The 15,121-nt window shown below is 30.7% G+C and overlaps 1 protein-coding gene across 1 annotated transcript; it reads right to left on the bottom strand.

Moving 5' to 3' along the window:
* Positions 1 to 8,284: 8,284 nt before the first annotated feature.
* On the bottom strand, positions 8,285 to 12,223 carry LOC112758414 (WAT1-related protein At1g09380). Its single transcript, XM_025807086.2, has 6 exons — positions 11,929 to 12,223; positions 10,099 to 10,161; positions 9,837 to 9,953; positions 9,320 to 9,731; positions 8,869 to 9,020; positions 8,285 to 8,770 (listed from the first exon to the last, which is right to left on the bottom strand). Exons 1-6 carry the CDS (start codon positions 12,102 to 12,104, stop codon positions 8,575 to 8,577), a joined length of 1,116 nt encoding a protein of 371 aa, XP_025662871.1. The 5' UTR covers positions 12,105 to 12,223; the 3' UTR covers positions 8,285 to 8,574.
* Between the last annotated feature and the right edge of the window lie 2,898 nt (positions 12,224 to 15,121).

Raw genomic sequence — 15,121 nt, 5'->3', positions numbered from 1 at the left:
GAACAACAAGAAGAAGCAGCTATATACTCAGCCTCTGCTATGGAAAGGGCCACGGTTGGTTGCTTCTTACTTGACCATACATTTAAGGACTTCCCAAGGAAGCAACATAAACCAGAAGTGCTCCTTCTATCAACTCTATCACCAGCAAAATCTGCATCACAATAACCAACTGCAGAAAAATCATCAATCTTAGGATACCAAAGACCAAAATTGGATGTGCCATGAACATATCTAATGATCCTTTTAACTGCAGAAAGATGTGACTCTTTTGGTTTGGATTGGAACCTAGAACACAATCCAACGCTTTGCACAATATCGGGTCTAGAGGAAGTTAAGTACATAAGAGAGCCAATCATTCCTCTATACCTAGTCTCATCAACATCTTTCTCAGTTTCTCCCTTATCTAATTTAGAATTAGGATGCATGGGAGTTCCCATGGGTTTGGCATTTTCCATACCAAATTTCTTAACTAATTCCTTGGCATACTTCTCTTGATGAATGAAAATACCTTTTTCAGTTTGTTTAATTTGCAGCCCAAGGAAGAAATTAAGTTCACCCATCATACTCATGTCAAATTCACTTGTCATGAGTTTTCCAAATTCAGAACAAAGGGATTCATTTGCTGATCCAAAAATAATGTCATCAACATATATTTGGACTAGAATAAAAGAATCATTAGAGTTCTTGATGAATAGAGTTGTGTCAGTGGTGCCTCTTTGAAAACCATTTTTCAAAAGAAAAGAGCTAAGTCTCTCATACCAAGCTCTAGGAGCTTATCTTAAACCATAGAGAGCTTTAGATAGTTTGAAAACATGATTAAAATGCTCTTTATTTTCAAAACCAGGAGGCTGCTCCACATACACTTCTCTATCTATCACTCCATTCAAAAATGCACATTTCACATCCATTTGGTATAATTTAAAATCACAAAATGCAGCATAAGCTAAGAGAAGTCTTATGGCTTCCATTCGGGCAACAGGGGCAAAGGATTCATCAAAGTCGATTCCTTCTTCTTGGTCATATCCTTGTGCCACCAGCCTTGCCTTGTTCCTTGCAATGCTACCATCTTCTCCTAACTTGTTCCGGAATATCCACTTGGTGCCGGTCACTTTCTTTCCACTTGGCCTTGGAACCAAAGTCCATACTTGGTTCTTTTCAAACTCAAGAAGCTCATCCTCCATAGTTTTAACCCAAGAGGGGTCACTAAGTGCTTCCTTGACGTTTTGAGGCTCTATTTGTGAAAGAAGGGCAATGTTTGAATCTTCATTTGCCTTTCTAGTGGAAGACCTTGTTTGCACTCCTTGAGAGACGTCCCCAATGACAAATTCCTCAGGATAATTCTTCAAGAATCTCCATTCACGAGGTCTGGTAGACTTGGAGGCAGATTCAGTCACCAAGGGATTCTGTGTGCTGCTGTCTGCAGAATTTCCTTCAGATTCATGAGACAAAATGGAATTGTCTCTTGAATTTTCATCATTTGCTGTTTCTGGTTCAGCTTGTCCAGAATTTTCTTTTCCATTATTCTGAGTAGTTTCATCCTCCTTTTGAGCTTGATTTCCTGCATCAACATCTTCCAAAATGCTTTGCACCAAGTTAGTATCACAGAATGTAACATGTATGGACTCTTCTATAATTCTAGCATCTTGATGATAAACCCTATATGCTTTACTAGTTGTGGAATATCCTACAAACAAACACTCATAAGCCTTTGGATCAAATTTTCCCAAATTTTCTTTGTTATTTAAAACAAAACATTTGCATCCAAAGATGTGCAAGTAATCTAAGTTTGGTGGGTAGCCTTTCCAAAGTTCATAAGGGGTTTTCTTCAAAAATTTCCTTATGATTGTTCTATTTAAAATGTGGCAAGCTGTGTTAACCGCTTCAGCCCAAAGGAATTTTGGAACATTGCTCTCACAAAGCATAGCTCTTGTCATCTCTTGTGTGCTTCTATTTCTTCTTTCCACAACACCATTTTGTTGTGGTGTTCTTGGACAAGAGAAGTTGTGAGATATTCCAAATTCCTCACAAAAGGATTCAAACAAATTATTTTCAAATTCAGTTCCATGATCACTCCTTATAGATGAGATTTTCAAGTCCTTTTCATTTTGAATTTTCTTGCAAAAAGGTTCAAAGGCCGAAAAGGCTTCATTTTTGTGTGCAAGAAATAAAACCCAACCAAACCTAGTGTAGTCATCCACAATTACTAAACCATAATGTTTACCACCTAGGCTTTGAGTTCTTGTTGGACCAAATAAATCAATGTGTAGCAACTCAAGTGATCTTTTAGTAGAGATGTCTTCCTTTGGTTTAAAAGAACTTTTTGTTTGTTTTCCCATTTGGCAAGCATCACAAGTGATGTCTTTGTCAAACTTTATCAAAGGAAGACCTCTTACTAATTCTTTCTTTACAAGTTTGTTTATTTGAAACATACTTGCATGGCCCAATCTCTTGTGCCATAACCACTTTTCAGATTCTTTAGAGTGAAGACAAGCTACATTTTGATTCTTTAGTTCATCAAGAGTAAGTCCATACATATTATTGAAACGCTTGGCAACAAACATCACTTCATTTGTCTTTTCATTAACAACACAGCATTCAAGCCTTTTGAAAACAACTAAATATCCCAAATCACACAGCTGACTTATACTTAAAAGATTGTGCTTTAAACCACATACCAAAAGTACATCATCAATGAAAGTAGATTGCTCATTACCTACTTTTCCAATAGCAATGATTTTACCTTTACCATCATCTCCAAAGGTCACAAAACCTCCATCATACTTATTTAGTTTGATGAAGTATATTGACCTTCCAGTCATGTGCCTTGAACATCCACTATCTATGTACCACATGTCCTTTTTGTTCTTGGATGCTAGGCAAATCTGCATGATGAGTTTCAAGTAGCCTTAGGTGTCCAAATTAATTTGGATCCTTTGAAGTTAATCCATCTTGGTTGCCCAAGTGCATTGAAATCACAAATAACATTGTAGACTTTGTTTCCTACAACTCTCTTTTCAATGAAGCATTGTGCATATGAGTGACCAAGTTTCTTGCAATTAACACAATGATTTTCTGGTGTGTGTTGCTGAAACTGATGTGAGTTATATTGCTTGAAATGATTAAAGTTTTGAAATTTTCTGGTTCTTGGAGGAGATGCATTTCTTTTGACAAACTGATTTTTAGTAAAGTTATTCCTCTTTGCAAAAGCATTTTCACCATAATTTTTTTGAATATTTTTGCCTTTTGAGAATGAGGTTTTGTTGTGAAAAGTTGGTTTCTTGAAAGCAGCCTCATTTTTCGAAATATAACCCAAACCTAGCCGGTTTGAACTTGGACCAGTTCTTGGTGAAGGCTCAGCTACATTTGTGTATTCTTCATCAGATTTTTCTTCACATTTTGAAACATATCCGATACCTGATTTGTTTGGTATGGATTTGGTATTTGATGAAGAAGCCACAAATTTTATAGAGGATGTGTTAGAAACAACATCTTCCTTGGCTATGTAGCCTAAACCAGATTTTTCAAACAATGGTCTTTGACTTGCAAGTAATTTGTCCAAGTTACTAGAACCTTGAGCAAATTTTGCTAAGTCACCATTCAGCCTTTTAACCATATCATTTAATCTTTTATTTTCAGCAATTAACTCATGTGAGGGATCCATAATGTGCTTTCCTTTTAATTTTTCAAGTTTAGATTTTAGAAATCTGTTTTCTTCAATGATGTCCAAAGTACATTCAGTTTCCTTCACTTTTTCTTTTAAAAATTCATTTTCAGCTCTTAACACATTTCTTTCAGATCTGCATTCATTGTATTTATCAAGCAGTTTTGATGTGTTTAAAGTGAGATCATCAATAATAACATGCAAATCCTCAATGGTCAAATCATAATAGTTTACCTCATCAAGATTGTTGTTTCCAGCCATGAAGCAGTCTTTGTCATCTCCTTCAGATTCTTCTTCTTCATTTGAGTCATTCTCAAGATCCTCTCAAGCTGCCATGAGTACTCTCTTCCTTTCCCTCTTGCCTTTGTCTTCCTTTTTGAGCTTTGGACAGTTTGACTTGAAGTGTCCAGCCTCCTTGCAATGATGGCATGTCACCTTACTTAAGTCCATCTTTTGCTCTTTTGAACTTGAACCCTTGTATTTGTCCTTGCTTTTCATCATCCTTCTAAATTTCCTAGCAAAAAACAAAAGTTCGTCATCTGAAATACCATCACTGGACTCACTCTCTTTTGGTTCTATTTGTGACTTGAGGGCTATTCCCTTTTTCTTTGAGTCTGTGTTTGTGTGTGTGGCTTCATAGGCAAGGAGTTTTCCTCTCAGCTCATCATAGGTTATGGGACTTATGTTGTTACTCTCGGTTAGGACAGTGGCAGTGTTTTCCCATTCTTTTGTGAGGCTTCTAAGGAGTTTTCTCACCAAGGTTTGTTCTGCATAGTTTGTACCCATAGCATCAAGGTTGTTGATTATGATTGAGAATCTCTCAAATGCTTCATCAATGCTTTCTCCATCCTTCATGCTAAACATCTCATACTCTTTTCGCAGCATATCAATCCTCATTTCTTTGACTTGTTTAGTGCCTTCGTGTGTAACCTGGAGTTTTTCCCAGATTTCTTTGGCTGTCTTGCATCTAGACACCTTCCGGTACTCTTCAAAGCTGATAGCACAGTGAAGAAGGTTGATTGCTTTAGCATTCAGCTCTATCTTCTTCTTATCATCTTCATTCCATTCAGCTTCTTCTTTCGGAGTCACCACTCCATCAGCACTTGTTTTTGTTGGGATCTTGGGACCACTCACAATGATCTTCCATAAGTTGTAGTCAATGGATTGGATGAAGATCCTTATCCTTTCTTTCCAGTAGGAATAGTTCTTTCCGTTAAAGAAAGGTGGCCGGTTGTTTGACTGGCCTTCAGTGAGGGTGTAGGCAATTGTGGTTGTGCCCAGATTGTTCGCCATTGGATCTTTGCTCCAAGCGGTTAAGCTTGATTCTTGAGACCTTAGCTCCTGATACCAATTGAAGGTTGTGGTAGGCTTAGAGAAGGGGGGTTGAATCTATGCCTTCCTTTCTTAATTACTGTTGTTACCCTTTTAGAACAGATTTGCAATTCTGATTCTGTTTTAACTTAGCAGCGGAAATTTATGAGACAATTTATTTTTGTCTCATGAATATCAGAAAACAGAACACAGCAGAGAAGAGAAAAGCTAACACCAGCATGTATCCTGGTTCGGTTGCCTTGTGCTATGCAACCTACATCCAGTCTCCTCCATAACTATGGAAGAATTTCACTATAGTAAACAGTATTACATACACCAATAACACAGGATTGACCCAATCCTTTCACACTCAAGTTCAAACCTAACTTGACATTGGCTATGCTAATACCTAACTATACCTCTTAGTGCTAACCCAACTAAGAAAGGGATACCTCACAGGTACAAGATACAAGACATGAACACACCTAAAGAAATCTGAAAATAACTCTAGACTTTTCTCTCAAGTGTTTCACTCAGCCTTTTTTCACTCATGGCTTTTACTTGAGTTTTCTCACAATGCCTTTTCTCACTAGAAATTACAGAATGATAAACATTGAAAAGAACATTACAATCAGTAAAACATGAAGGAGATTGACTTCATCAACAGCCTCTGTGCTATGCGAAAAACCAGATTAGCAAGCCTCTGATTTAGTTCTTCATACTGGCGGAATGCACCTTTGATTAGGAAGCACTGTCCAGTTAGATGAACTTCTTCAAAGAGCTATCTCTCAGAACAAAACCTCTACTCACTGGTTTTTTCTCCTTGCTTTCTGAATGAACAGCAAGCTTCTTTTATCTCCTTGCATGTGGCTGAGTTCTTCTTCCAAGGTCAACACCTTGAGCCTTGAGCTTCACCAACCCACAAGCACACTTTTTCTTCTCAAGCATCAAAGTAGAACCTTTGCTTCTGACTTCTCCAACTTGACCGAAAGCCACAAAACAGTAACAATAGAAATCTTCTTATGGTCAACTTGATCTTAGCCATTGAAAAACTACTTGTTCCCCAAGTATCACTTGTGACCGTAGATGTGAAGCAGAATAGGGCAGAGACCAACTTTCCCTTGAATGCCATTTTCGGATATAGCAGAGAGTTGGGAAGAAGGGATGAAGATTTGATGCATGCAAGATGAGATGGATTACCTTTCTTAAGCTTGATTTAGCTTGGGATTTCTGTTTTAGCTTCTGTGCTTCAAGCTTCAACTCTCTCTCTCTTGCTTCTTTGGTTATTGGCTTATGGAGAAACCTTTTTCTCTCTTTCTCTTTCTTACTTTTCTGATGCCATGATTTGACTTGATTAGAGAGGAGAGATACGTTGCACTTCAAAAGAGGGAAGACTTCAATCTTACAAGAGAAGTTTTGTGGGATGGATACGGGTTTGGATTTAATTTCCATTAAGCAACCCGATTGGCCCATCAATTCCTTAGGCTTCTTTCTTTTGGGCTGTGCTTGCTTCTTTATCCATCAGCCTTGCTATATTACTTTCATACCACTTGGGCTGCTTGAATTGAATTAGGCCTGCAACACAAAATAAATAATTAGCAACATATACTTATTAATTAAACAAAATCTAATTATTTATTTTGCCAAAAATAATGTTTGTCATCACTAATTAATTAGTTAATTTCTTAACTCAACATAAATATATCCTGAAAATAAAAAAACCTATTAATTATAAAAAATAATTATAATAAAAAAAATAATTAATATATATATATAACTTAAATATATTTATCTACAATTAATATGATACGCATATGTAAATAATAAAATATTTAGAATTATCTAAATAAAATAAATATGTTTTAAGAATAAGAAAAACTATTAATTAAATAAATAATATATATGTATATATAAATAAAAAAATTATCATGATTTATGAAGATTATTATATATACGTGATATTGATAGAACAAAAGAATCATTGAATAATTGCAAATAATTGTGAGTTCAAAAAAAAATAACGATAATAAAAAAATAATTAATTTATATGACTTAAATATATTTACGTATATTATACATATACATAAATAAAAAAATATTTAAAATTATTTAAACAAAATAAATATATCCTCATAACAAGGAAACTATTAATTAGATAATTAATATATATATATATATATAAATAAATAATTATTAATTAAAAATATTATATATTTTTAATTTTAAAAATCAAATGTACATGATTATTATAATAATTTGTTTTGAAATAGATAATCAAATTAATTGAACATTTTTATTTCTAATTTAGAGTAGATTAATTCTACATACATTATGTATATATCCCTTTAATGTATTATGTGATTATAAATTTTTATATCATGAGAGAATTTTTGAGAATTGCACCATTAATGTTGTGTATAGAGAAGTCTTTGATAAAGTGAGATAATCAGGTATTGTTTAATCAATTTGATTTCTTTGTTATTAATTGTGTTTTTCCTATTTTTTTGTAGTTGGATAGAATTTTTTATGTAAATAATATTTAAATTTTATTTGATACAGAAATAGAAATACAACCTATATAGATATGCAATAATTAATATTAGTGACAAAAAATATATACCCATATTTTCTCATAAAAATTAAGACATTAATTTATTGCATATTACGCCTTTTTCTTTAATTATAATCTAATTATTTTGTGAAATTTTTTTGTTATGTACTATTATTTAGTATTCACATAAATAAAAAAATAAATTAGACTTAATTTAAAATTAAATATGTTAACAAATATATTTTTATTAAAAATACCTCAAATATAAATAAAATATTAAATATTTTTCTTGCATCGTAAAGGTACATACACTAGTTTTTATTTAAGACAATAAAATAAAAATAAGATAAAAGATTATTTTTAGATTAATAATTTTTTAATTGTAATTAGGATTAGGATTTATATTTTTTCACAATGTAACAAGTAAAAATAGGTCTAAAACCTAATTAGAATAATTTTATTAGTTAACTAATTTGCTATAAATACATATAATATTAAGATAATAATTGAAAGCATTGAATTAGTGATTTGTATTTTTTTGTTCTTTAAAATTTTTCATTAATAAAATCATCTTCTTCCTAATTACTCTCTCATTGATTAATTGTTTTCCTATTCAATTTACGCGCGCTTAGCACCATAATGCTGTACTAGCTGAAGAAACGTGTATCAAATATGCAAGCAGAGTCAAGAGAGGTGCTAGCTAGGTACGCTATAACTGAGATTGATACATGTAATTTAATCAAAGATGCAATTGCAAGGAATTTCCAACAGAAAGAGTGATACCACCGTTGTGAATCAATTTCAAATCACTAATACAATACTAAACACAACACTAGCTAGCTAGAGACTAGAGAGAATTCCATCATATTTCGGACGTATCTCACCAGAGAAAAAAAGAGAAGAAAAAGACAAAGAAAGATGGTGAGCCTATCTCTAATAATTGGTAGTAGCATATCCTGCAATGAATGAATCATGTGCTGCATCTTAGTTTATGTCCTTTGATCTCCAATCCTCAATCCCCTTAATGGGTAGTTGTGTCTGTGTATATATATTAAGCAACATCCACAATTACAAGATGATTACCATTGTTGGATGGTATGTAAGATGGTAACTCCAAATCACTATTCTTTGCATTACTCTCGTTGTACTTGATTGTCTCTTTTTCAGCAATGATCTCGTTCATCTCTTTGTTCTTTCCCCATAGAACACAATATAGCCCTCCAACTATCAGCACAGACCCTATCACACTACACCCACAAAATAAAATAAAATCAGACATGTTATGTTATTAATTAATTAATTAAACAAGATCACAGAAGTTGAATTTATGATTACAAAGACATACGTTCCAATGTATAGTTTCTCCCGAAGCAATGCCCAGCTAGCAACAGCAGTGAGAACAAGTTGCAATGGACTAAATACTGAAACGTACAAAGGACCTTTCCTCTCAATGGTCCATGACATGAGACAGTACGCTAGACCAGTGCAAACTACCCCCTGAAATTAATTAATTACCATCATATAATTATCAATCATACTATCTATACACAAAAAATCAACGACTAATAATCAGTCACCCTACATAAAAATACATAATATTTGATATTTTATAAAACTTTTTTATTATACCACCGTAAACAAATTTGATTATTCTGATAATAATTAATTATATTAAGAAAATATATGAATTAATATTCATAAATATATATGGATTGATTTTAGTATAGATTATTTTTGTTTAACTATAATAATATGAATAAAGAAAGCTAAGAAAGAAGTAGAATTAGAAGTAGTACCGCATAAAGAGAAGAGACAAGTCTGATAGGATCATGAAGGGACCAAGAAGAGGGGGTATGGTCAAAAGACAAGGCAAGAAGGACACACTGGATGCTGGCCAAGAAACACATGTAGTTTGTGCTCGTATATGGAGCAGGGAAATTCTTGCTTATGTCTGCTTGAATTATGAACCAAAGTGACCAAACAAGGGCACTAAACACAAGAAGAAAAGGACCCAGAAGCGCGCTTTCGTTCCCGTTGGAGCTGCTTCTTCCTTCCATTCTCTCCGCAAAGCTCCAACGAATGCTTGATTCTGCTATACCAATTGTTTTGCCGTGGTAGAATGATAAAAGCAGTGCTCCACCTACACACAATACTGTTCCTAACACCTTTCCTACCCCTGCTTTGCTCTTCATTCCCACACTCTCTTGTCTACACAATTTATTCAATATAATTAATTCATTGCCATTGCCATTTCTTTTTAATAATTATATTTCATGTGAAGTTAATAGTTAATAACCGTCATCTGAGTGTTACCTGAAGATGGCTGCCAGGACAAACGTAAAAGCTGGGAGCAAATTGGTGAGTGCACACGCAACTGTGGCAGTTGAATATTTTAGACCCACGAAGAACAGAACCTGGTTTCCTGTTATTCTGCATTTCAAAATTCAAATTAAGCGTGTGAGCTTAGTGATAAAAGGAAAAAAGAATCATAAATCAAAATGGGCTGAATTTGAAAAACTCTTGGCATTAAGTGCTAGCGACTACTATGAAAGGACAGAAAAGCACAAAAGCTTACCCTGTTATGGAAGAAAGTACTATTTGGAGCATAACGCGCCTTGTCATCCTCGGAACTGTTTTCCTACGGACGCAAACCAACAACAATTACACACAATGCAAAAAAATAAAACAAATAGAAACATAAAATAAAATATTTATATTATTTTTTGTATATAATTATTTTATATATATTTTTATGGTATAAAAATACATTTTTTCATATTTTTTATCGATCAATTTTAATATTAAAAATAAAAATATATAAAACAGATGTACACAAAAACAGAGCATATATAATGATCCGACTTGTTAACTTTTTATTATTAATCAAATACAAGCCAAAATTAAAAACTTATATCATATCTTGGCAGTGTTTTCTTCCCCTCCCCTTCAAAGATGTATTATATATTTCAATATTTGCATACTGTTTTTAATGAGTTGGCTCGGTATATTTTTGTAGCGTAGGAAAAGAAAAGAAAATAAAGACAAAAATTACAGAGAATCCATATGTAACAAGAGCTATACGTAATGGAGTCCTAGTTCTGTATTTGAGTAACTTGCAAGATAGATTAAGTTTGTTTTATCCTTTGAGATTATTGTTTGGTTTCTCGTTTATTATTTTCAAACAATTTGATTCTAAATATATTTATTTTTATTAAAAATATTTTATCAATATTTTTATAAAAGTATCACGAATAAGGTACTTAATTTACTTTAGAATTAATTTTAAATGAAATTATGAAAAAAAATCAAAATTCCATAAAATTTATTATTTTAGTCATTAATTTAATTCTTTAGTTTAATAATTTAATAATATATTTTTAATTTATACTTTTAAATATTGTTAGTTAATTAATTATGAATAAAAAATAATAAATTTTATTGATTTTTTAATATTTTTTAAAATTAATTTGATCAAGAAGGAACCTGAAAGACAATTACGGAAACTTTTCCTTGGAATAAGTATATATGAATAGTTAAAAATAGTTAAACGATTATTTAATCAAATAGGTGAAATCGTATTCACCCAAAATAAACGTGTTAGATCCAAATCACGCCTTACTATAACACAACCCATTTAATTTGTATGAGACTCTATATGAATTTAGAAACTCTTGTATACCATGCCTAATTTGAAAAAGTAGAAATTAAAGTTAGTGGAACGTAACACCATTCGTAACGTGTCAAGCATGCATGTCACTACTAGTGGTGTTCTTATAGGTTACATGAAAATGTTTGTGTGGCTTATCATCATTTTGGTGTACTTACTTTACTTGATAGTAACAAACTGACGAGTTACATGTAAATACACCAAAAAATGAGTAGTCTATACTATACTATATGTAGTCTAATAGAGTGAAAAAATTGGTCTTTATTGTTTCTACTTAAAGCAAAAAAGGCTGTTAGTTACCATTTTGTGATGTTCTCTTTCTTTAAGATCTTTTTCCGTAAACTCTCACTTATTAATTAGCATCAAGCTAAGCAAGAAGCCCCACTCATCTTATTATATTAAAAAAATATTAAGAAACCAGTATTTCTAGTTCAAAACTAAAAAATAGTTAATATTGACAAATGCAAGAAAAAAAATGTTAGTCACTTAATATTTTTTATTTATTACAAAGCATTCACTTCATTATTTCCTTCAGTTTAGCTTTTCTTGTTGCTTCATAATAATATAATGCTCAAAATATGAAGCATGCTTAATGCAAATATAAGAGAGAAGAACAAACATATATATTAACATTTAAGCATTCATGCATGCATATGGCTATAATAATAAGAATAATGTAGGAAAAAGAAGTAGATGGATATGATTATTACAGTAAATGAATCCAAATTGATATATTACCATTCGAGCCAATAAGTGAAGGGAGCAATGGCAATAGTGGCAAAGATTTGACGATAAGCAACAAGGATAAGAGGGTTCATGCCACCTTCTATGGCAAGCTTTGAGGTAATACTCATCCCTGCATACGCCAACTGAACAAGAATCATTGATAACACTGGAATGAGACCTCTCGCCATTATTCTCTTCTCTCTGCCTTTGAACTTTTGAACAATGAAGGGAGAAAGTTCAAAAGAAAAGAAGTGTATCTAGGCAGAGAGATAGAGAGGGAGAGGGAATGAGAATAATAAGAGATGGAGAAGCAAGTAGAGAAAGATGGGTATATATATATATAAACACAACCATAAAAAAGGTGAATGACAACGTGCGTGAAAAATGAGTAAAAGAAACGGTAGCAACCATATTTTCTAAACATTTTTCTTTTATATCTTTTTAAGAAAAGAAAGAGTTGGATTCGATTTCTTGAGAAGCTTTGGGGGCTTGCGCGTACCTAGCAGGTTTAAATGCGTTTAATAAGAATGAGTCTTGAAGCAACTAAATTTGTTTGTTGTTGATGATAATGCGCATGTCACCATATACTATACATCATTATTATACGATACTAATTTAATAAAAAAAAATATAGGTAATCAATAAAATTTTTAAATAATGTGTAAATAATATGAATTAATATGGTTAAAAGAGTAAATTTAATTAGTAGCATTAAATTAGGATGTAATATATTTTCATTTGATTGGTGGTTGTTCATGTTGTTCAAAATTTTTATTGTTCCACTAGCACTCTTCTTTAATAAATTATAAAGCTAATGGGACCCATCACATACAATTTTCCTTCTAGGTCCTTGCTAGCTGCATTTCCCAACCCACCCTGGGCTTGTTCCACGTTACGTTAATGCATTTGCATGCACTACTTCACCTTAATAATAATGCTTAGCTTTTTCTGATTTTCCCTTAAATTAAGCAAAAGCAAGTTTCACTACTCTGAGAGTTTGATCAGCACTCTTAAATACTCAAACAATTACTTTTAACCGTTATTTATTTTATTTTTAATAACAATAAAAAAAATCTAAAGAGCCAATTACAATATAAACTAACTCAAATTAATTTTTTATATTTTTAATTTTAAAATTCGAAAAATTAAAATAGTAAAAAGTTAACCGATTTCTTATTTTTTAATTAGTTAGCTCTAGTTAACTATTCTTCTAGTTGATTTTTCTAACAGAACCATAAAAATAATCGTTAATATAGTTATCGATAATTAAATATCAATCGTCTTTATAATTTGTTACTAAAATATTGTAGTCAAAATTATACGATTGTCAATAAAAACATTTTTAATAGTTGAAAAAATATATAATTACAATTATAATAAATAGATTTTAATATAATCATATTATGATAATTATGGTAATTATTATACAAATATTGTTAAATTAAAATGATATTTTTTATATTTTGATATTATTTTTTTTAAACAATACTTCTTAAAAAGTATTATTTTAATTTTAGTAATATTTTTAAAAATATTAGTCATCATAGTCACATAATATAATTATACCAAGGAGGGAGGATGTTCCATAAAAACGTATAAAATATCTTTTTGTTAAAATACTTATGTGTTGTATTATTATTGGACGTATTAATGAATCGGTTATTTTTGAATTTCTTAATAAATTATAATAAAATCAATTTTTTTATAATAATAACAATAAACTTAATTGTTATCAGATCCGGTCGAACTGACCAATTTACATAATTCACTGGATCATGATTTTTTTTTGTTTTTTTTTTTAACAAAATCAGGGATATATTTGTCTTTTTATCAAAAGATTTAAACATGATTCGGTTTAAATTGTGTAAATTGATCGGATTAAATCGACTCTAATAATTATAATGCAAAAAATTGAGTTTATTATTGTTGTTATAATATCATGACATATGCAAAAAATTAACCGGTTTAATAAAGATGTCCAATAATATCATGACATATGTAAATATTTAAAAAAAAATATTTTTAATGTCTTTATCGAAGTAACCTCCATATTAAAATATCCTTATAACATGAAGTAATAACCATAAATATATACTATATAAATTAAATAAAATATACAATTATCATTACCTTATTATCGTTAAAAATTTATCCATAAAAAAAATGATTGTAGTGTTAGATGTTTTGCTTCGACCTTCAAGGCCTCATTGATTAACTAAGCAAGGATTTACGAGCCCAACTTACTTTTATCTCGGGAAAAGAATCTAATGACAGTAGTAAATAAATTTTTGGGTAAAAAACACAAATAAACCAATGGAGGATAGTTATTATATGAATAAGCCAAATTGAAAATTGATTTACGAATGAGCCAAAGCATAATTTCAATTGCATATCGAACATAATAGGTTCGAACTAGACACATATAATTCGAACCTAATTGGTTCGAATTACACACGAATTGAAAACTATCACATAATTCGAACCTAATTAATTTGAATTACTAAGGAATAAGTGTGAATATGTTACGTGCATAAGATTGTAATTGAAATGAAACAAATTTAAAATGTTGTAATTTAAAATGTTGTATAACTGAAAATTGGAATTAAATTAAAAATACACTTTATATATGCAACTTGATGATTATTTAATTTTATTCTTAAATTTTATTTGATTTAACTTTATTTAATTTTAATTTTATTTTATTAGGATTTAATTTTCTTTAATTAAATTGAAATAAGGATAAAATTAACACAAAATAAAATGTTGAAAGTAAATCTAAACGAAATGAAATTTAACATTAAAAAATTAAGACAATTAAAGATATAAAGTATATTTTTCTCTTACAAAACTTGTAAACCAATTATTAAAAAAAAGTTAAAAAAGATTTGATTTTAGAAACATTTTTTAACAACGCAGAAAATTAAAACTAAACAGAGACTAATATATTTAAAAAAAAAAAGCCTAATTTTTTATTACAATAAGTGATAAGTAAAGTACAAGTTATATTAGAAATCAGAAGAGTACACTAACTATAATTTAGAGAAGTTTAGAATTGGTGTTAAAGATATTTTTTATAAACTTTATATAATAAATAATTTTTTCGTATATATTACACCATTTTAAATTTGTTCCATTTCAATGAATATATAATTTATTACAAACATTTTTTAATGTCAATAAAAAATTTGATTTTTATGTTTTACGT

Source organism: Arachis hypogaea, chromosome 16, assembly GCF_003086295.3.
Source record: "Arachis hypogaea cultivar Tifrunner chromosome 16, arahy.Tifrunner.gnm2.J5K5, whole genome shotgun sequence".
Lineage (NCBI taxonomy): Eukaryota > Viridiplantae > Streptophyta > Magnoliopsida > Fabales > Fabaceae > Arachis > Arachis hypogaea.
This window is presented reverse-complemented; position numbering and strand designations above follow the sequence as displayed.